We start from the raw sequence: 23,680 nt of genomic DNA on the forward strand, positions 1-23,680 counted from the left end.
AATTCCTTCGTTTGCGATGAATGCGGATTCGCAAAAACCAAAGTACTGGAAATGGAAAATCACATGAGAAAGGATCACCTTTCAGTCAATCCCCGCTATTGCTTGTAATGTAACAAATTCTTTGTTGGCGACTCGGCTTACATGGAACACATGAACAAGATTCATGGTCTACCAATGTGGAATGCTGATGCAGAAAAAGACAAAGAAGCGGGAATTTTGGCAACCGAGCAAGCATTCGGCGGTGTACTCAAAACCTACGATATTCCGTTAGGATCCCATGAAATCGACCTGCTCAGCTTCATGCGCAGTAAACAGCAAGAAATCGCCAACATCATTCAGCTGAACACTCAGGCTCAGCCGCAAAAAGTTCAATTTACTGCAACTATAGAGCTCAGAAAACCTGTGGAATCAGAAGTCTCCAGCAGCCAAGATGAACGCTTGACGATCTATGCAAATTCCAAAATGCAACGCGTTGATTTTGCCGGAATGACCAACGAATGTTTCACAGAAATGACCGAGCAAATGTTGCTTGCACTCAACAATTTTTCTTCGCACGGAAGCGGCTGGTCAATCCATCAAATCAATAACATTGAAATTCGACTAGTGAAAGTCAAGCCCATTCATGCTTCCTCCTACTTAGCGTTGCCAACTGAACTCGCACGAAGTAGATTTCTGCTGAATATTCGAAACCAACAAGATGAGAGATGCTTCCTTTATTGCTTTACTGCGCAATATCATAACTTGTTTGGACCCGCCCTGACAACTTCCCATGACTCATGGAGACAACGATCAAACCCAAATTTGTATGACGCCAGCAACCCTTCCGCAAAACAACCAAAAGGAGAATTCGCAATGCCGATGGGACTCAACCAAATGAATCGCTTTTAGGATCTCAACAATGTTCGCGTCAACGTCTTCAGGTGAGTTTCCTTTTCATTGCTGAAATTAACCATTCCAAAAAAATCCCTCCTGTTGTGACCTTTAAAAAGTTAAACAATAAAAAAAAGCGAAAACTTTAGTTGACTACTTTTTGTAGGCATCACGACAAAAAACTGATCCCCTTTCGTATCTCCAATAAGAAACAGTTCGAGTTCAATCTCGACGTACTACTACTGAGCGATGGACAAATGCATCACTATGTCCTAATCACAAATATCAAGGGTTTCATACACAAGTACAAAAACATTCAACCACGCATCGATAACCACGTTTGCAGAAATTGCTTCAACATAAGTACTTCCAAGCAGCGTCACGAGAAGCATGAAATTTTATGTCACCAAAACAAACAAGCGATAATCAAAATGCCCAGCAGTGATCAAAAACAATTTCAATTCAACAATGTTCAGGAGCGTTGGTTTGCCCCGATTGTAGGTTTTTTTGATCTAGAATCACTAATTGTACCCGTTGAAGGCTGCAAAAACAACCCCGAAAAAGCAGAAACCCGAGCGATTGAAATTCACAAACCATGCAGCTATGCAATGCTATTTGTGGCACTAGAAGAGCAAAAGCCTTTTTTCTTTGACCTTCAATGCGGACCCGGTGTTATGGATCAGTTTGTGAAAACTCTCGATCAAGTGGGAAAGCAAATCTACAATGAGAAACAAAAACACCGAAACTTTTTCGGGCTGCCCAGTATATCCAAAGAAGAGGCAAAAACCTGTTGGATTTGTGAAGCAGAACTGGATAAAAATGCTGATGATACAACCGTGCTAGATCATTGCCACTACACAGGAAAATTTTTGGGCTGGGCACACGCACAGTGCAACCTCAAGCGAAGAACCTTGAATTTCACTCCAGTGTTTGCGCACAACCTTGCAAACTATGATTTACATCATGTAATACTAGCCCTGAAGAGCTCTAATGAACGCAACACATTCTCGATAATACCCAGTACAAGCGAAAAATTCATATCGCTGCAAATTGGTGTGTACATAAAATCCAGACAAAATAGGAAAGGTGTTTGGATAAACGAGTATGAATATATTCGCCTCCTTGACTCATTTAAATTCATGCATTCATCGCTCGATAAACTGGTGCAGAACCTCCCACATGATCAGTTTAAGATGCTAGAAGACCATTTTGGAAAATGGCCCCGGTCATCAGTGGATCAATTGAAACAAAAAGGTAGCTTCCCCTATTGCTACATTGACTCGTTTGAAAAATTGGATGAAGTTGAACTACCTCCCCGGGAAAAGTGGACAAACAGTTTACAGCAGTATGAAGTGACTGTTACTGAAGCCGAATACGCAAGAGCATTAGAAGTTTTCGAGCTTTTCAACTGCAGGAATATTGGCGACTACTATAACCTTTACCTGACAACTGATGTATTTTTGCTAGCTACTGTAGTTCTCTGCTTTCGAAAAGTATGCTACGAAACCTACGGCGTCGATTGCTGCCAGTACTATACAGCATCAAATTTGTCAGGCGATGCAATGCTAAAAATATGCAAGCCCGATTTGGAATTGCTCACGGAAAGGGAGCACTTGGATATGGTTGAAAATTTAATAAGAGGTGGTGTCAGCTCAGTGTTCGCCAAAAGACTGTGCAAAGCAAACAACAAGTTTATGCCTGACTACAAACCAAAACAACAATCAACTTTCATCCTGATGATTGATGCCAATAATCTCTACGGAGGAATCATGGAAAAGTTCCCGCTTCCTATTAGTACTTTTGAAATGTTCGACGAGAGCGAATGGACAAATGAGAATGAAAAAGAAATATTGCAGCGAATACTAAACACGCCTGATGGCAATGACGTGGGATTTATTGTAGAAGTGGATTTAATATATCCTGATGAACTGCATGAATTGCATTCGGATTTTCCCCTTGCTCCAACAAAAGAGTCAATAGATGCACTGTGGTTAAGTCATTATCAAGAACTATTGCTTGATCAAATGAATGTCCGAGCACCCCCCGCAGGAAAAAAGCTGATTCAGACACTTTTCCCCAAATTGAATTATACTCTGCACTACCAAACACTCAAACTCTATGTACAACTCGGACTGAAGGTGGCTAAGCTTCACCGCGTGCTAAGTTTTAAACAGGGGAAGTGGCTTAACCCCTATGTACAGCTCAATGCACAAAAAAGAAAAGAAGCAAAAACAAAATTTGAGGAGGATTTCTACAAGCTGATGGTCAATTCTTCGTTTGGAAAAACATGCGAGGGAAAGCGTAATCGAGTTCGAGTGAAAATTGTTCGCTCTGAAGAGGAAGTACATCAGTGGACAAATAAACCCGAATTTCAATCATTCAAAATCTTTGATGAAAACTTGGCTTCCGTAACGTTGTCCCTATCAGAAGTTCTTTGGGATAAACCCACTATAGTCGGGGCTTGCATTCTTGATTTGTCAAAATTTCACGTTTGACTTTCATTACAACACGATGAAGAAGCATTTCGACTGTACGCTTCTTTACTCCGATACGGATTCGTTCGTGTATGAAATTCGCTCACGGGATTTTTTTGTCGAGCTGCAAAAGAAGCAAAGCGTGATGGACCAATTTGACTTTTCAAACTTTCCCGCTGAACACCCCCTACACAACCGAACCAATGCGCGTGTGACTCTTAAGTTCAAGGATGAAATGGCAGGCCGAAGCATCAGTGAATTTTGTGGACTGAAGCCAAAACTCTACTCCATTGCCCTTACAGAAGGTAACTTTTAATTTTTTTGCAAGCACAGAACTATTTTTCATACAGCAAACACATTCACACAAAGGCCCATACAAGCATTGACAAGATAACATTAGAATTGAAAATTGTTCAATTGAATGATTGTTAAGTTTTTTGCAGGCACAACCAAGCAGTCGGCAAAAGGAGTGACAAAAGATGCCCGGAAAAATTTGAACCACCGCTTATACAAGCAGTCTATTCTCTCGGGGGAAACAGTGCGGCTGATAAACACCCGAATTGCCTCCAGCAAGCACCAACTGCAGACAATTGTTGTCAACAAAAAGTCTTTATCAGGATACGACGATCAGCGCTATATACTAAGTGACCACGTTTTAACACTTCCCTTTGGCCATAAAAGTCTTCGCGAAGAAATGTTCTTCAAAATGATCGAGCAAGATCCCGATTGGGGTTATGAAAGCGAATCCGAAATCGAAACAGAGACAGCACATACTCCACCAGTCACTCACAACATTGTAGCAGACACACACACAAACTCAAGTCCTCCCGACCCAGGATTCAACCAACGAAATTATAGCGAGGATGAATTGAATGAAAATGTGGTAGATTTTGACAATTTGTCAGAGTTTTCAGACAGTGGTTCTTCTACGGATGAAGCTTGCGATGGATTTATTGTTAGTCAAGCGATAGAAGATTCAGATAGCAGCCCCCAACCTCCAATCACACTTGATGAACAATCGCCAGCCAACCTCCCAATAACAATTGAACAACAAAATCTGCAAGATGAACCACCTACCAAAAAGAGAAGACGAGCAAGAATCATTGAAAGTACTAGCGAAGAGGACTGAAGAACCAAAACAAAACTAAAAAGTCTTGTCTCATCCTGTATTTGTACCTGTATTGTCCGAAAAAAAAAACACTGGCAGCCGGGCTTATGGCCCAATTGGCTTTTTTTAAAAAGTGAAATTTGTACCGTCCCCCCTTTTTGGGCTAGAAATTTCTTGTGTGTAATGAGAGTTTGTGATGGTGCACGCGTGAAGTGTGAGAAATAGTGAAAGGTGTGGTCCAACGTACCAGGAGGGGTTGAACTGCCACAGCGTGTGACAGAGCACAGTTCTTCCTGCTCATATCAGACTGTATCAAAATTCGTTTTTGCAACAAAGTTTGTGTCGCAGTCAACTTATTAAGTCAGCTTTTCCGCTGCCATACATGCAGGGTTTCTCTTATAATTGTTTTACACCCAATAAAAGTCAGATAAAAGGACCGGATTTTTTGAAAAAATAGTTCCTACCCAATAATCCGGTCCATAAAATTTTTTTTCATACTTAGTTGTTGCGCAGGGTGATGTGTAGTTGCCCGTTTGCACCCACTTGAACAACTCGATCTTGATTGTTGAAAACTGCCGGATTTTTACACTTTCCACAGTGGCAAATGTTCAAGTCAATGACACTTCTGTTGAGACAAAACACCACCCGACGTAGGCTTCTGATTTTTGCTTGAAAAACAAAATTTTCTCAGTTCCCGACACTTAATTTCATAATGATTTAGATAAAATGCTCCAAGTATAGATAGAAAGCTTTAATTTAGTGATTAGGGATCGAAAAGCAACTTAGTGTGGGTTTTTTGGTATTAACAAATTTGGTATTAACAAAGTTTTTTTTTTTGAAACTTACGTGAGTAGTAACTTTCTTGAACCATTGCAATTGGATTTCGGCTGACTCGTGAAGTTGTCCGGGGCAACTGGTTGGTTTTGGCAAAATCTATAAAAAAAAATCTATGGATCCATTTTGAGTTTCATTAAATTGGAACGGCCGCCCCCCCCCCTTCCAGCACCCCACACACAAACATAAACATACACACATACACACACGCGCACATACGCACCTACATACACGCATACACACACATACAGACACATAAATACAACCATATAATCCGCAGTAAAACACGTACCCAAATTCAAAATAGTAATCATATCAGGAGGGGTATTTGTGTAATTTACCTTGTTTACTCTTTGAACGTGAAGTCAGGACAACCAGAGCTACCCGTTATTGGAAAAAAGTTTGGGTTGATCGTATGTCTAGAAGCAAGATTAACTTACTATTTCGTCCTTTAGAACACTGTAGATTTCAATATTGGGACAGATTTCCCAGATCTCGCGTCGCTTTCACTTGTATCCTCCGAGAATTATCAGGAAAGAAAGGGGCGTTTTTTTCCAGTTATTAGGAATTTTTTTTTGTATTTTCCAATTTTTCCTTAACTTAAATTTATATTTGAAAATTCCAATTTCTTTTATTATATCCAAATAGCTTCCGTTATCATACAATCAATTTGGATTGTATTTCACTGTAAGTATCAAACCTTGAATCCTTCAAGTTTTCAAAAAATTATTGTGAAAGAGGTGAACAATTAGGTACCTCCACACCCCCCCGCTAGTTTAATAAATAATCAAAAGTCGTTGCAAAAAAGCTAAGCAATTTTTAAACAACTTGTAGAGAAAAACGCCACTTTCGTGAAGGTGATGTCTGAAGACGTTTTGTTTGTTTTTTCAAAATCTTCAGACAGTATGTTATTTGAAAAAGAAAGAAAAATTATTAATATAAAACTCAAGTAACTCGAAGACGATAAACTAGGCAACTGGATATCGATGTTTTGAAAAAATGAATAAATAATAAATAATCAGCTGAAATTTTCAACCACAAATTAACCAGTCAGGATAAAGTTTTTATAAAGTAGCGACTCCAATGTTTTTTTAGCCAAAACGTCGTAAATTTTGGGTTTTTACAGTCCTTTGATCATCCATACAGTACCCTTTGATCCTCTGAACCGTCCACTTTAATTAGTGAAATTACGGTTTTTTGATGTGGGCGGTGGGGTGCAAAACTTCCAGAATAATCTCGAAAAATCGAGAGAAATCTGGAACTTCTAACGTATTTTTGGCTAAAAGTTAGGCTTGATAGGACAAAAGCGCCGTTTTTACTAGACTAAATGTTTATTTAAAACATCCTGATAAGCGCGCAGCGATAATATAACAAGAGAAAGCTACTCATAGTAGTAATATTGTAGATTTACTCAAAATAACAAATTAATCATAGCTGTCTGCACAGAGTGAATGTGGCGGGAAAGTTGCAATAGTTGCAACGATATTGTACTAGTTTCATAGCACCGATTGATCATTTAGGCGAATAAAGCAAATTTAGACAAAATATAAAGTTTAATAAAATTTATAACAAGGGGGACAATTTTGGTTATGGATCATTGCTTCCTTTTAGGTCATTGACCTATTCTACATGTATTAATATCGCGTTGCAAAAAGTGTCCGTCCCCCCCCGTTGTTCCTCTAGTCAGTTTTTTTTACTACTTAAAGCCCAGCGGGCATTAATTTTCATTAGAGGCCCAAAGAGGAAGTTAATAGTCCTTCAAAGGCTTAGATTGGTGAAGCTGCTGGGATGGCCTCAACTTAAGGTTAAAAGGTCATCTATAGGAGTTTTTGGGCTAATAATGGTGCATTTTTTTTAAATGTTTTTTGTGATTTTTTTTTATTTTTTTGATTGATTAGTGTTAGGTGGAAGTTTTTAAAAGTTGATGAAGGCATTTTGCGAGACAAAATTACTCGTTATGACCATTTTATGAGCCATATGTTTTGGTACTACAAAAACAAACACGCAAAATGATAAAATTTTTGCAAATTTTTCAAGTTTTTTTTGAAAATTTGTCATTTTTTGAGTTTTTCCAGTTTTAGGGGCCAGGGAATCTTCTTTAAGGTTTGATAATAGGTCACTGTGTAGTTTCTAGTAACAATTGATTGGTTTTCAACATTTTGTTCGAATTTTAGCATTTTTTTGGATAAAATCTGCAATTTTTTTAAGGTTTCCTAAAGTTTTTGTCAATTTCTGATATTTGTTTATTCTCAAGTGCCAGAATACCTATTACACGTTCTGAAATGGTTACGGTATGGTTGTTATTTCAATGGATTTGTTTTCTATTTAATTTTTCGATTTTAAAATTTTTTTTATAAAGTAAGCAATTTTTGTAAAATTTTAAAACATTTGTCTTTTATTCAGTTTTTTTCCTGTTTAAGTAACCAGATCACCTCATACAGGGTTTGATAGTGTGTTATTAAATAGTTGCTAGGGGGCAGTTGAATGATTTTCAACATTTTAAAAGAACGAGTTTCTATTTTTTGATATTTATAAAAATTATTGCCTATCGATTTCTGAACCAATTAATTTTTTATGGCTTTGAATTGGGTTACTAGATAGCCTCTAGAGACACAGCAAGGATTCTTAAGATGATATCAGAATTGTCAGCAACATTTCTTTAGAATTTGCAATTGTTTTCATTTTTTCAAAAAAATTTTTGTTCAAGGTCAAGTGAATTTTTTTATGCCTTGCGGATGTAATACTGCAGCAATTTTCGAAACAAAAATTGGTTTTGAACATTTTTTTGAAATGGGTGTATTTTAAGGGATCAATTTTTGCCTTAGGGGTAAAAGCTTCAAAGTTTTAGCAATTATTATATCTTTGTTTAGTTAGTTTGTTTGTTTGTTTCTCAATTTTTTGAGATTATTTTGTTTGTGTTTTGGCTGGCATTGTTCAACAGATCTGCTGGTCAGGTAGAGTGCTTCTAAGTTTTTCATTCAATTCGTTGAATTGTGTTTCAGGACTTGTCTTCCTATATTTCTTTTATTTCGTCGTCACGTTTTTTGTTACAACCATATGGGGTCAAAACCACTTCAAATCTGCTTTTTGTTCATTCGTTCTTGCAATTTCAACTGAAGTGCGTGCGTGAGGTCATTCTTTGCTCTTAGTGGAGCGAGTTTTTTGGTTCATTTGCGTGATTAAATTTTTGGTCACACTTGACTTACCTCATTCAAAAAAATGACTTGCTTACTTTGAATTTGACTTTTTATTTAACTTTAATTGAAAGAGATAAGGTCAAATGGGTGTGAGTCACTCTAAATGAAGGTTATTAGAGAGCAGCTAATAGAGGCAGCAAAAACTTGTACAGATTTTTAATCAAAATGTAACATATCAGCCTTCAATGAAAAGACGATTCTTTTTGGTCTGTCTTTTTTACTGTTATTTTGAGACTGCAGATCTACGCAGCTATTGCGGCTTTTTCTGGCAATCTGCCAGCTATATTTTTCATTATTTTTTACTCTACTTTCAGTCCCAATCGTGGTTATGGGAATCAACGGCGGCTATTTTCCGACAATCTGCCGGGTTTTATTTATACTTAACAGTGCCTGTGTCTGAAAGTTCATTAAATTAGCGCGATATTAATTAAAAAATATTGCTAGGGGCGCTGGCTCGTAATGCTTATATCTGTGCTATGTTAGCTTGATTGCTCCGGTTGCCTGTAACCCAGAGATAATCGTTCCACGCTCGACTACCGATTTATGAAATTCAGCGAACACATTCAAACAATATTGGTATGAACCAGAGTTAAATTTTCATGTCGTTTTAGTGAGTGTTTGCCTTTGACTATGGTTCCAATCATTTTTTTAAATTAGGAAAATAAATGATTTTTGACTAAGAGGATTAAGAGGATTTCCTGCACAGCAAGCTGGGAACTCTGGGACCAAATTGACAAGAATTTAATCGTTGTTGATGATTTTGAGTTCGTACAGAATGCGTAGTTAATAAATTTTACCAATTAGTCCAATAGCCCAAAAAATGATAATGAAAGGCAAGTATGATGCAGGAAGTCTTCTTATACGCTGAAGTCACTTTAAACAAATGTGGAAAGTCTCATGAGAACAATAAAATCTCGACAATGAAGAAACAATGGTAAGATTTAATGGTTTACTTCTGGTTAGACAGCAGAGATCAATAAACAAACAAGGTAAGCCTTAAATCGAAAAATTTATTCTTCAAAAGGACAAGGAGGGTTAGATGTGAGTGTGCCCATGAATGTTCATATTGGTCTTGTTAGAAAAACGAGCTGGTTTAAAAGAATAATGGAGCACTGAAGAATTTAGAAAAACTGATTTTTTGACAATTTGATAAATCTCGTCGAACAACAGGAAGCAGTTCTTACATCAAAACAAATTATTCAAATTGAAATATCCGAACATTTTCCTGGAAATATCTGACAAATTTACTGAAATCGGTGAAACTGGCTTTCGGAAGGTGGGGCAAAAACAATTTTTTAATTCCTTGCTTATGGCAGCTGGTAATCTTTGCTATATATAAATTATCACAGTCATCCATGAACATTTAAGTACCAATTGTCATGGCAGTGACACGAGAAAATTGACTCAGAAGCAGCAAAAACTTTTACAGATTTTTAATCAAAATGTAACATATCAGCCTTCAATGAAAAGACGATTTTTTTTGGTCTGTCTTTTTTACTGTTATTTTGAGACTGCAGATCTACGCAGCTATTGCGGCTTTTTCTGGCAATCTGCCAGCGATATTTTTCATTATTTTTTACTCTACTTTCAGTCCCAATCGTGGTTATGGGAATCAACGGCGGCTATTTTCCGACAATCTGCCGGGTTTTATTTATACTTAACAGTGCCTGTGTCTGAAAGTTCATTAAATTAGCGCGATATTAATTAAAAAATATTGTTAGGGGCGCTGGCTCGTAATGCTTATATCTGTGCTATGTTAGCTTGATTGCTCCGGTTGCCTGTAACCCAGAGATAATCGTTCCACGCTCGACTACCGATTTATGAAATTCAGCGAACACATTCAAACAATATTGGTATGAACCAGAGTTAAATTTCCTGTCGTTTTAGTGAGTTTTTGTCTGTCGTTTCCTGTCGTTTTGCCTTTGACTATGTTTCCAATCATTTTTTTAAATTAGGAAAATAAATAATTTTTGACTAAGAGGATTAAGAGGATTTCCTGCACAGCAAGCTGGGAACTGTGGGACCAAATTGACAAGAATTTAATCGTTGTTGATGACTTTGAGTTCGTACAGAATGCGTAGTTAATAAATTTTACCAATTAGTCCAATAGCCCAAAAAATGATAATGAAAGGCAAGTATGATGCAGGAAGTCTTCTTATACGCTGAAGTCACTTTAAACAAATGTGGAAAGTCTCATGAGAACAATGATATCTCGACAATGAAGAAACAATGGTAAGATTTAATGGTTTACTTCGGGTTAGACAGCAGAGATCAATAAGCAAACAAGGTAAGCCTTAAATCGAAAATTTTATTCTTCAAAAGAACAAGGAGGGTTAGATGTGAGTGTGCCCATGAATGTTCATATTGGTCTTGTTAGAAAAACGAGCTGGTTTAAAAGAATAATGGAGCACTGAAGAATTTAGAAAAACTGAATTTTTGACAATTTGATAAATCTCGTCGAACAACAGGAAGCAGTTCATACATCAAAACAAATTATTCAAATTGAAATATCCGAACATTTTCCTGGAAATATCTGACAAATTTACTGAAATCGGTGAAACTGGCTTTCGGAAGGTGGGGCAAAAACAATTTTTTAATTCCTTGCTTATGGCAGCTGGTAATCTTTGCTATATATAAATTATCACAGTCATCCATGAACATTTAAGTACCAATTGTCATGGCAGTGACACGAGAAAATTGACTCAGAAGCAGTACTTATCCCAACTTTCCACGATATGGGGGATACGAACTTTATAACGACCCTAGTTTTTCCTCAAAGACATTTTTAACATTTTATTGTATCGAGCAAAAAATGAGGTTTAAAATGCCACTTTCCCCAACTTTCTTCCCATGCCACTTTTCAAATACGCTGACCTATATTAGTATTTAAGATAGACTACGATTAATATATAATAAGTAACCAAATGTTTTATAGTTATATTGAGGGTTAGGGAACTAATGCTGGCCTTGTTTTTGTTAAGTCAAAAATGACCAATCATACATTTTCCGGAAAAACGCAAAAGGTGAAAGGGTGCATTTTCAAAGCCCTTGAAAAGGCAATCACGCAGTTTTTTTTTCAATTTGTTGTTTACAGGAGCATAGTGGACTACAATGGTTAAATTTCCTTAAAAATATTTGGATAACTTCCTTAGAAGGTGGTAGTTGGTTCTGAGGAGGTTAAAAAGCATACCATAAGCAAAATTTGATGAGAGAAGACTTAAATATTTTTGACCACTTTTACTATTTTGTGCCCTACTGTTTGGGATGATCATTAGATTTTTAAAAAACAGATGAACGAACCAATATTCAGTTTATGGAAGGCATCCTTTAAAGAAATCTATTTCAAAATCCAGTGAAAAAATAGTTCATTTATGCTAATTATTTTGTTGAAAGACAATTTAAAGTAATTTTTTGACGAGGCTATTTATTAATCCTGATCCGTTGTAAACACAATACGAAAAAGGAAACGAAAAAGTAAAAGCACACTTTTGATACGTTATTTGAACTTCAATTTGATCAAAATTTTTCCTGGGATATTTTGTTCAAAAACAACAGCAAAACATTGGGATGACAGAGTTTTCCTAGCTCATTGAGTTTTCCTTGCTCAGCAAAGTTTGCTCTTCTGCAAAGTTTTGAAAGCCGAACAGTTAAAATCAAAACATATTTCCTTTCAAGGAGAGTACCGTTGTGCAATTTATATATGCACAGCTTTCTTTTTGCTCATGTAGCACAGAAAATATTAAGTGTGCGTATAGGAGGGCTCACTAGTTGACAAGATATAGTAGTTCAGATAAAAAATTAGAAAAGAAATTGACAGTGGATCTTTTCCGCTTGCGCCCCCCAATAAGTTATGCTCCCACCAATTACAAATTGCGTGCCATTACATGGTAAACCATCGTGTAAAAATATGGCACCTGCTTCTGAGGGAGGGTTGCCAATAATATGCACCCACTAAGCTAGGGGGAACGAAAAAGATCCTAAGATGTTAACATTAATGAATGGTTAAATAACGTTCGACAAACCACAAATTTTTAATTTTTTGTACGCTGAAATTGAACAAACAAATTACAATTATTGAGCTTAAAAAATGCTTAAATAGATGCATGTCAGCAGTTTGAAGTTACAAATCTAGATGACAGAAAAAAACGCAAATTTTCTTGCAAAATTTGAGAAGCTCGCTTTTTTCACTGTAAATGAATTTTTCAAATTAATACCACTTGCACTTGATAAATATAAATTCCGCAACAAAATTAATATATAACAAAGCATCAGACCAGAAGGCAAAAATTTAATTCCATCTAATTTTCTCATTTATTTAATCTGAAAAATACAAGATAAATTTCTCTTGAAATACTAACTTTTTGATTACATGGCCCTTGAAAAAGACAAAGAAAACTTCAAAAACATCATTTCTTTTCAATCCCTGTTAACAAAAAAATTGAATGTAATTTTAGCTCTATCTGTACCGAAATTTGCTTTTTTTTTATAAAGGTAAGGGTTCGTCTTCCATCTTGGTTACCTTCACAGAGTTCTTTTGAAGTCTATAATTGCAATTTTTGGGGCAAAAGAATTATAGATGGAAGATTGAAAAACTATAAACGATGAAAAATTTCTCTTGAGAGTTTTTTTATAGAACGGTGCGAAAAAAAGAATTTGGATTCCAGGGAAACTGTCAAAACATTAATTTGAAGAAGTTAGATAGTGAAACACAGATTACTAAGCAGAGTTGGTGAATTATCTGGCATTTATTACTTTATTTTGTGCAGAGATCTTTTAAAAAGCATAATTTTCAAATAAAGCATCTTCTTTGGCTTACTTTACGTCTTTTTAGCAATGAAGACTCATATCTAAAGAAGATATTTTTCGTATGCAGCGTTTTATTGTCTTGAGTGAACTTAATTTATCTTAGTTTATCTCACATTATTTTGTTCCTCCAAATTTCAAACTATGAAGGAAAAGAATCCAATTGTTATTCTTCCATGTCTCTCAATTTGTGCTAGTTAGATCTAGCGACAGATTCAGGAGCTCCTTTTTCCTAAGTTGTTTCGAGGTATGTAAATTAATGGTCAATACAATTTTACCTACAACTCTTTTTTTCTAACCTAAAACATTTTAATGTTTTTCTTGCTTATTTTTGTCTCCTAATTTTCCACTTTAGTGAACCGTACATCTATTATTCAACACATGCTAGTAGAATTTTTACACTGTTAGAAGTTCAATAAAAAAGTGGTTTTCAAAATAAAAATAGTTGTCAAGTGAAAACTTTTTTTTCAGAATACATATCTTGTGCATGCTGTTGGCTTAATTTACCAGTCTTTTTGCAATGAATACTCAAATCTATTGAAGCTATTTTTGTATGAGGATTATTGAAGCAATATTTTGCATGAGGAAACTATTTTCTGTACCTAATTTTGTTTTTTTTAAAGATATGTTTTCCAGGTTTTTGTCATTCTCTGGTTAAGAAAATGAAGTAATTGAAGGTATTTTTAAGCTGTATTTGTGCCAAGTTTGAAACAAATTTTTCATAAAAATTTTGATAATTCTATTCCGTATTGGTTACTCTCACAGAATTTTAAGAAGGTTATCTTTATACGTTTCAAAGCAAAGATTAGATGATTTGTATTGAAACTTTTGGTATGTGCTTTGTAAAAATAGAATATTTTTGTGTGTGCTCTTACCGTACTTTTTCTATAAACTGTAAATAATTTCTGTGAAATTTTTTCTAACGCTAAAATGGAAACGCCGACAATCACACACAGCCATTTTTTTCTTGACTCCTCTACACCATTGAAATCTCACAGTTATTGGACATTCTGTTACACGAAGATCAAAGAGTTTTTTGTTTTTTGAATTTATACTCAACAATCATTCGTTTTTTTTAAAGGCGACATCAAAAACAATCAACACATAAGTTTTTAATTGGGTATTTTTTCTGCATCATCACCGGTCCGATCATTCTATTTTTTTTTATTCAATTTCTGGCCGCGAACAAAAAACATAATTTTCTTCGAAGAAGTTCTTAACTAGAGCAAATACTTGATGTCATCATGATTTTATTAAGGGTTTTCGACAAATACAACCAAGAAGAACTTACCACAAAGCCTTTGGAGACTAATGAAAAGCAACAGGAAAAAGACAAAATTAAAACAGGACTCGAAAAAGATCCTTTTAACTATGAAATGCAACAATTAACGGCCAGACTTAAAAAAAAAAACTGTTGAACGCTCGGATGCAGATATCAAATTTTTCAAAACTCAAACTTCGAAGCTTTTAGATAATTGACTCGGGAGAAAAGAGATATAAAATTGAAAACCTTGAATACCTTGAAAACTTACCAACCAAAAATGATACAATGGTTCGCCATGCAATCAGTGATATCTAATAGTACTTTTTGGAAAACATACCAACAAGGTATTTCGGAGCAGACTGCAACCCACTCATAAAAATCTGTTACCATAGGAGATGATTGCTATTCCCCTGGAGCCAATATGGAAAAACTAATTGTACATGTTAAACACAATTCAATTGATAATGGTGTTTCTGGGCAGGTGGCAGCGACTCAACTCAAGAAAACTGTCACAAAGGCTTGTTACAAATCAATTTGCATTCTATCGGTAATTACGAAACGGTTCCGACAAAAGATGGTTGCTATAGAAGAAAGGCTAGCAACGAAGAAATTTCTAAATTCAATGATCTTTTAAAAATGATATGACAAAAGCCTAATACCTCCTATCCGTTGTCACGGATTGAGTGCTTGAAAATTCAATTTTCAATTAAAGATAAATGTGAAGGTTTAGAAAATTTTGCAGAAATCATACTGCATTTAAAGAAATCACATAATCTGCCATGAAGACAACCACCATTTAAGGCCAAAAACTACAACAAAAATGAATTTTTTTTATCATGATATTTCCAATTTGTTCGACTTTTTGTTTTTTCATGAAAGCGTGAAATAAAACCAGGTATACATAAAGTGACGTTACTTAACTGAAGTAAACAAGAAAAGAGACAATTTTATAAGTGTGTTGATTTACTTCCGAAGAAAGACAATTTTATCATTCATTGCGGCTGTTGGTACATTATCGTTTTTTAACAAAAGTGTTTTCTGATTTTTCTCGGAACTTTGGTTTCTGAAAATTTTCTACACTTCGACTGATGTGTTATTTTGCGACTGGAAATGCATTAAGTTTCCACGTCTCTCTGCTGTCAGCATACAGAATAAGTATCAAGACATACCAAATATGCTTCAGCAGTTGTACGCGGAAACTGTTTGTACAGTAACTCAAACTTGGTTTAGTTTAGACCAAAGCTTAAGCAATAGCCTTTTTACTCAGCACATTTTTCAGACAAAAATCCAAGCCATCGCACAATAACAGCTAAGGTTGGGGATGTAAGGATGTGGATTCCTAAGAAAATATATTTTCAACGTAGCAATGTAATTGAGTTAGCTGAATAAAATTTTTTGAAACTTTCCGCTTGAAATCAGCAACCCTATAGCAGAGATATGTATCATTAACGTATGATTTTGTTCAAATCAAAGCTTCGAAAACTTTTGTTGGAATTAAGTGCTGAGGTCTCCAATACGTTCTCATCTACAGATAAATTTTTTAAAGATTTTAAATTGACATGTTGATCCTTAATGGGTGAAGAGTTCTTCATAGCGTTGCATAGAGGTTAAGCACACAATTTTCCAATACTGATTTTCTTACACGCATATGTAGCAATAAGGGATCTCTGATAGATCACTATTTATTTACTAATAAACGAAAGACTAGTTGGAAAATTTTCTCACCTTCTTTTGTCATCAATAAAAATCTATTTTTTTCCATAGCATTTTTTGTTTATTAGAATAAAAAACAAAACATTTTACTAGGCAAGATACAAGAAATTACTGCCACTCTTGCAGATTTGAGGTCATTTTTTCAAAAAAAAAACTGCAAAACAGATGTTCACAAATTTCAAGGGAATTACTCTGACAACACTGGAGAAACATGAACCAAGAGAGATGAAGTTAGTTTCCAACATCAAAAAAATCCTTCAAGTAAACTATGGGTGAGAAAAAAATTAAAAAGCTGGTTTCAGATAAACATAGATACTTCAATGAATACAAATTGACACAAAGTGCATTTTTGTTTGCGTCAAATAAAAAATTTCTCAACTTTGTAGATAGAAAATTAACAGAACGCAAAACTTCAATATTAATAGGAACTTTGTAAAAAATTTGAATCTCTAAGGGAGAAATAGAATTTCATTTAGAAAGAAAATTGAATGAAAAAGAAGTCCGAGTATCACCGAAATTGACAAAAATAATCAAAAAAAGAAAGTTTGAAGGTCAATCTGCAACGATTCTAATAACTCTACACAAGGCAAGTTTTCCTTTGCACATTATAAAAAATAGAGCAAACTTTTAAAGAGCTCAACTTCAAACCTTTTTTGGAGGAGATTTAAACAATTTATTGTACGCTAATTGTATTGCCTATCAAGAACTCCTCAAACAACCAATGGAGTTCAGTGACAACTTTCTAATTCACACTTATTGAGTACGTTGCCTATATTCTGGCTCACTTCATGGACGACTACCTGTCATTGTGTGGTATAACTCTTGGACGATTGAATCAACTAGATAAACGTAACATGATATCAACCGATGGTATACTGCATCTGCTAAGTGTTGTTTTGCTGCATTTTATGGTTAGAGTCTTGTAATCTGGTACCTCATTTCTCTTCGTGAGTAAAATTAAGATTATAAAGGTTAAATAAATGAAGAGTTCTATTGGTTAGTAGCACCGTTGAGGTCATTCATGTGAAATATAAATAAACATTTGCAACGAAAAAATCAGGCTAGGTAAACTAACTGCTTAGTGGAAAAGCTTTAGAGTTCGTTTTACAGTTTAAAATTCATAGTTTCCTGTTTTCATAGCTCAAAATTGATGGGGCGTTTGCTGCCTCTTTTGTTCATATGATTTCATCGTTGGTTTTTGAGAAATGGGGTTGCTCTCCTGTTGCATGATTGCGTTGACTTCTGCGTCTGGCCCGTGAACTTCGTTTCCCCGTGCGATTGTTGTTCGAGGTTGTTCTCTCCTGTGGATGGCGTGGCCTGCTGTGATGAGATTACAGAGGCGAGGGGACAGCGGCCGGCTTACTTTCGGGTTCTGTGTATGAGGCAATACCTTTGTAGCGCCTCTTTTGGGGTTGTCACTCTTCGTCCGATGATTCCTTGAATGTATTATCATCAGACGTGTTCCCGTAGCGTGGTGTCTTGGGTTTGGTTCGAATGCTTACGCCGTGCAGGCTCTGATGTCTACGTTTTGAGAATTTTCATCGGATGATTCTGGGTGTATTAATTTTGTCTCGGAACATTGTGATGATGTAGGGGAAGGCTCTATTGACTTGTGCTGCTTTGGAAGGTCTTTCTTAGGCGACTGACTGTACTTTCCATTTAGGGGGAATTTGATTCAGGTCGTTTTGAGAGGCTCAATTCTTTTTATGCAGATGGGACGGTGACTTGTGTTTTACGTTTTTGAATGAAGCATTCTCCATTGGTTTTCTCACTGTTCATCGGCTTGTTGTTCGATTTGGTGTTGTAATGCTGCCTGGTGGTTTCTGACAGCCCTTCACACGGCACAATTTCTGAGTGAATCGTTCCACATTTCCGGAGAACCGAGTTTGGCGACATCTGATTTAATTGGGACTGTGTCTTACTTGAAGCGACGTTACTTAACTGAAGTCAACAACAAATCTGACAATTTGATAAGTGTTTTGGTTAACATCCGAAGAAAGATAATTTTAGTTTTCACTGCGGCTTTTTGAAATTTCTTGTTTTTTTAATAAAAGGGTTCTCTGGGTTTTCTGCGCTCTTTGATGTTTTGAACTTTTCTACTTCCGCTGATGTGCTATTTTGCGACCGGAAATGCATTACATTTCTACGTTTCTTTGCTTGCAGCATACAGAATAATCATCAAAGAATATGCATCAGCATACAGAATAAGCATACGGAATAAGCATCAAGCATCAAATTTGCTTCAGCAGTTGGACGGGGAAACTTTTTTTCAGTAACTCAAACTTCGTTTTTCGTACACCAAAGCTTAAACAATAGCTTTAGCACTCAGCACAAAAGCCAAACCATCGCACGATATCAGCAAAGTGTTGGGATGTAGACATATGGACTCCTGAGAAAAAAAATTTTTCAACGTAGCAATGAATTTGAGTTAGCTGAATAAAGGTTTTTTGAATTTTTTTTGCTGGAAATCAGCAACTCTGTAGCAGAAAAATGCATCATTAACGTCTTATATTGTCCAGATCAGAGCCGCCTAATTGTTTGTTGGAATTAAGTGCTGAAGTCGCGTTGCGTAGAGATTAGACAAATAGTTTTCCAATGCTGATTTTGTTACAAGCATGTGTAGCAATAAGGGACCGGTGATAGAAAACTATTTTCTTACTAATAAACGAACTATTAGTTGGACAATTTTCTCACCTTCTTTTGTCATCAATAAAAATCTAATTTTTTCCATACCGCTTTTCATTTATTAGAAAAAAAACAAAACCATATTATAAGGCGAGATACAAAAAATTGTGGCTGCTTTCAACATAAAACTGCCAGCGGATCTTCACAGAGTTCAATAGAATGACTATGAAAACACTGCAGAAACTTGAAACAAGAGAGATGAAGTTGTTTTTCAAAAAAATCCTTCAGATAAACTACGGGTGACAAAAAAATAAAAAGCTATATTCATATAAATATAGATACTTCAATGAATATAAATTGACACAAAGTGCTTTTTCGTTTGCGTCAAATAAAAATTTTGCAATTTTGTAAATAGAAAATTAATAGGAGGCAAAACTTCAATATTAGGAAGATTCTTGTAAATAATTTGAGTGGTCAAAGTAGAAATGGAATTTCATTAAGAAAAAATTAGAATGAGAAAAAGAAATCCGAGTATTAGTGAAATTGATAAAAAATGGTCAAAGAAAGAAAGACGGAAAGTCAATCTGTTACGATTCAAATAACTTTTTTTGCGAAATGGGCTTCTATACAAGGCAAATTGATCCATTGCACATTGAAAAAATAGAGCAAACTTTTTGAAACGTTCAACTTCAAACCTTTTACTTTTCAGAATGTTTATACAATTGTCTGTACGCTAATTGTATAGCCTATCAAACATTCCTCAAAAAGACAATTGAGTTCAGTGACAAATTTCTAATTAACACGTTAATTCAAAACTGCACTTAGTCAGTTGGTTGTCTATAGTCGGGCTCACGTTAAAGACAACTACCTGTCAATGATTGGTGTAATCGTGGTGTAATCTTTGGACGATTGAATCAACTAGATAAACGTAACATAATGTCGCTTGATGGTATACTGCGTCTGCTAAGTGTTATTTTCCTGCATCTTATGGTTACAGTCTTTTAAACCGGTACCTCATTTCTCCTCGAGAATAAAACTAACATGAGAAAGGTTAAGTAAATGAAGAGTTCTATTGGTTAGTAGCACCGATGACATCAATCATGTGAAATACAAATAAACAGTAGTAATAAAACAATTAAGCTATATTAGCTAACTGCTCAAGGGAAAAACTTTAGAGTTTGTTTTAAGTTTAATTTTCAGAGTTTCCGGTTTTCATAGCTCAACATTGATGGCTTTGAGCTGCCTCTTTTGTTCATCTGGTTTCATCCTTGGTTCTTGAGAAATTGGGTTGCTCTCCTGTTGCATGACTGCGTTGACTTCTGCGTCTGGCCGGTGAACTTCGTTTTCCTCGTGGGATGGTCATTCGAGATTGTTCTCTCCTTTGGATGGCGTGGCCTTGCTGTGATGAGATTATAGAGGTAAGAGGACAGCGGCCGGCTTAAATTGGTTTTTTTGTATGATGCAATGCCTTTGTAGCGCCTCTTTTGGGGTTGTCTCGCTTCGTCCGAAGATTTGTTGAATGTAATATCATCTGACGTGATCCCTTAGCGTTGTGTCTTGGGTTTGGTTCCCATGCTTACGCCGTGCAGGCTCTGATGTCGACGTTTTCGAAATCTTCATCGAATGCTTCTGGGTGAAAAAATTATGTCTCGGAACATTGTGATGATGTTGGGGAAGGCGCTATTGTCTTGTGTTGTTTTGGAAGGTCTTTGTTGGCGACTGATTGTGAACATTTTTCTTTGTGGATTTTTATTCTGGGCACTTTTTAGAGGTTCTATTCAATGTTTGCAGGTGGGACGTTGACTTGTGTTTCACGTTTTTGGATGGAGCGTTCTCCAGTGTTCTTTTGTCATTGTTCACGGGCTTGCTGTTCGATTTGTTGTAGTAATCTTGCTCTGTGGTTTCTGACAGTCTTTTGAACGGCACAAGTTCTTAGTGAATCTTTCCACATTTCTGGAGAACCGAGTTTGGCGACATATGACCTGTTTAGGACTGTGGCTTGTTCATTGGGGACCTTCACGGTGCGAGTTGAATCTGTAGTTTCCTCCAGGGCGTCGCCTTCGGGAATAGCTTCATACAATCACTGAACTTGTTTTTAGCTTATTGTTGCCTCAACCGTTTTTTGCGCGAGTTGTAATCTGGGGTTCGTTCTTGCTAAGGTTCTTTCAAAGCCGGAGGGGAATATTCCGAAGGTTCTTGGGGATCGACTTTGTTTCTGCGTGCTTCTTCGAGTTTCCTGGTCTTGGCCTTTTGAAGTTTGCGCTATCCGGGTCCTCTCTGTATCAGTCACAGTAGTTCAGTCAGTTTGACCAACTTATACCGTTTTTGTGGCCTTTGTTTGTTATGTTAGCTAATTCTGTATGAGTTTTCCGACCAAACTGAGCTTCGATTGAAGAATTTTCTGATGTTTTTTTTTTAAATTTTCGAATGGTGAAATTTTCTTTTGGCATATTTTTAGTTTATAGAAGATTTTATGCAGGGCGTTTTTAATGTTAAAGTCTCTGCCTAGATTATAGTCTGATACACCCTTATAGTCGGTTCACAGTTTCTATCAACTGTTTTACGACCCACAGTTTATTGGCCTTTGGTCGTTTACCGGGGCGAAAATTAAGTTGATAATGTGACGTGGGCATAGCTATATTACTTTATTCTATTTCCGGAATTTGATTGGTCCATTCTAATGTTTTGCGATTTACAATATTGTGATGTTTTGAGATTGTTGAGTTTGTTAGAGTTTTTTATTGGTTGATATGTTAGCGTTATGATTTAATTTTCAGGTCGGAAATTTTGGAAACCGGTCAACGCTCTTGAGGAGGTACGCTTTTTGACATTAACCCTCGATTATAGGCCCACTGACGTCCAATGGAATTTCCTCGTTCAGTTCCGAACATGGTGGGAGATGTGGTCATTTAGATTTTTGGATGATACTTTTTAAACTCTTACCAGTTTTTTTTGCATGTTTGTCATGTTTTTGATTTGTTAATCAGGTCGCGGTTGAAATATTGCGTTTGTATTTGAATGTGTTTGACGAAGTTATATGGTGGTTTGTTTATTATGTTAGTTGAAGCTGTATTGGCTCTCCGGCCATAGTGAGCTTCGAAGAGTGAACTTTTTGATTTCTCTCGGGATATTCTTAGTTGATATTCTTAGGCACATTCTTAGGCATTTTTAATGTCAAAAAAATTTCTGATTAAAATCCAGCTTGATTCAGCCTATTCGTCGTTTAACCGTTTGTATAATCCGTTTTACTAAGCCAATCGGCCTATGATCGTTTGCGGATGCGAAGATTATGTTGATGTTGTGAAGTGCGCATAGCTGTTGTACTTCATTCCCTTTGAAGCATCTTGATAGGCGCATTCTAATGTATCGCACTACGCTGTTGAACAATGTATTTGAAGAAATTTTTCTATGGTTGGACTTTTAGCGTTATTACACACTTTAACGTGGGATTTTTTAAAAACCGAGCAATGCCGGGAAGAAAGTATACCTCGTGACCTAGAACGTCGAAAGTGGTGCCCATTTAGGTTTTTGTGATGATACTTTTTATTTTTTACCGAATTGTGTGCATTTTCGGCCTGTTTTTGCTTTTTTATTCATGTCTCGCAACCTTAGCTTCGGCCTCTTTCGGTTATTCACCATGTTCGGTGGTGGGTGGCTTGAAGGACGTCAATTTCTGGTTCCTTGATAGCAATGGGGATAGCGAGTTTGTGGTCATTCAGAATTCATCCATTGTTGACGCTCAGGCTTCGCCACTTCGCGTGGATTTGTTGCTCAGCTCTTTGCATCTTTGTTCAACACCAGTGAGGATGCAGTCTCTCTTTTCGCTGAGGACTAACTCTCTCTTGATCATAGCCGATATAATTTGGGCGTTAAAGACGTTATGAAACATTCGTTTAGCTTGCAGGTGCATCGTGTGTCCGGACTGGCGTGCTCAGGTAGTTGCTCATTGAGGAAGTGTTTCTGTTTATTGGTGACTGTATGGTTGGCGTTTTGGTTTTACGGGATTCGAGTTATTAATTTGAGGATGTGTAAGTTCCGCTTGTTTAATTTATTTGTTAAGCTTTTTGTCACTCTTGGAATTTGGTAAAGAAGTTTTTTTTTCATCGTGGGTCTTGTTTCCGCTCTTTGTGTGACATCATTCATTGTCTCTTTCATGTTTGCTGAAATAATCTTTTGTGGGCTGCATAGGTTGTGCGTTGTAATTGAGTATTTAGTGTTTTTTGATTACTTGATTGTAGGTAGTAACGTTTGTATATTTTGTGAGTAGGCGATTGTGCTGTCGTATTCTTTGGTTTAACCCTTTGTCGTTTGTTTTCTGAAGCTATTATTTTATGGTTGGAATTGATGGATGAGTGTAGAAAGTTTTGTTTATGTAAGAAATCGACGGACAATTCTTGTGTAATTTCTTAGTTTGTGATGAATTTGTTGGCCTTTTCAGCTTTGTGTTTTTGTGGCCTGCTCCTAGGTGTGGTATTGTTTTGTATCTGTTGTTGTGATTTGTGTGCTTGTTTGCCTCTTTAGTGTGCCTCTGTTTCCTCTGCTTCATAGTATTTGTAATGTTATGTAGATGACGTCAATTTGGGCTTTGACAAACCTTTTGTCCTTATTTGGTTGGTGACTTAGGTGTCACTAATGGATTCCGTCCCATTTTTGCTCCCCCGATGATTTCGATGATAAACTGGAACAGAATGAGTCTATCGCACCACCGTGTGGGTCTGATCTGATGGGATTGTGTTGTACGTTCTATAAAGATGGAGAGTAGGGCTCTGTGATCCGTTTGTAGTGTGAAGTG

General features: G+C 36.2%; 1 protein-coding gene across 1 annotated transcript; it reads left to right on the plus strand.

Annotated features, from left to right (window-relative positions):
* The first annotated feature begins 1,478 nt into the window (after positions 1-1,478).
* On the plus strand, positions 1,479-3,365 carry LOC142351664 (uncharacterized). Its single transcript, XM_075403834.1, has one exon. The coding sequence runs from the start codon at positions 1,479-1,481 to the stop codon at positions 3,363-3,365; it is 1,887 nt and encodes a 628-aa protein (XP_075259949.1).
* Positions 3,366-23,680: the final 20,315 nt, after the last annotated feature.

Source organism: Convolutriloba macropyga, chromosome 1 (genome assembly GCF_964194025.1).
Source record: "Convolutriloba macropyga chromosome 1, txConMacr16.3, whole genome shotgun sequence".
Classification (NCBI taxonomy): Eukaryota; Metazoa; Xenacoelomorpha; order Acoela; family Convolutidae; genus Convolutriloba; species Convolutriloba macropyga.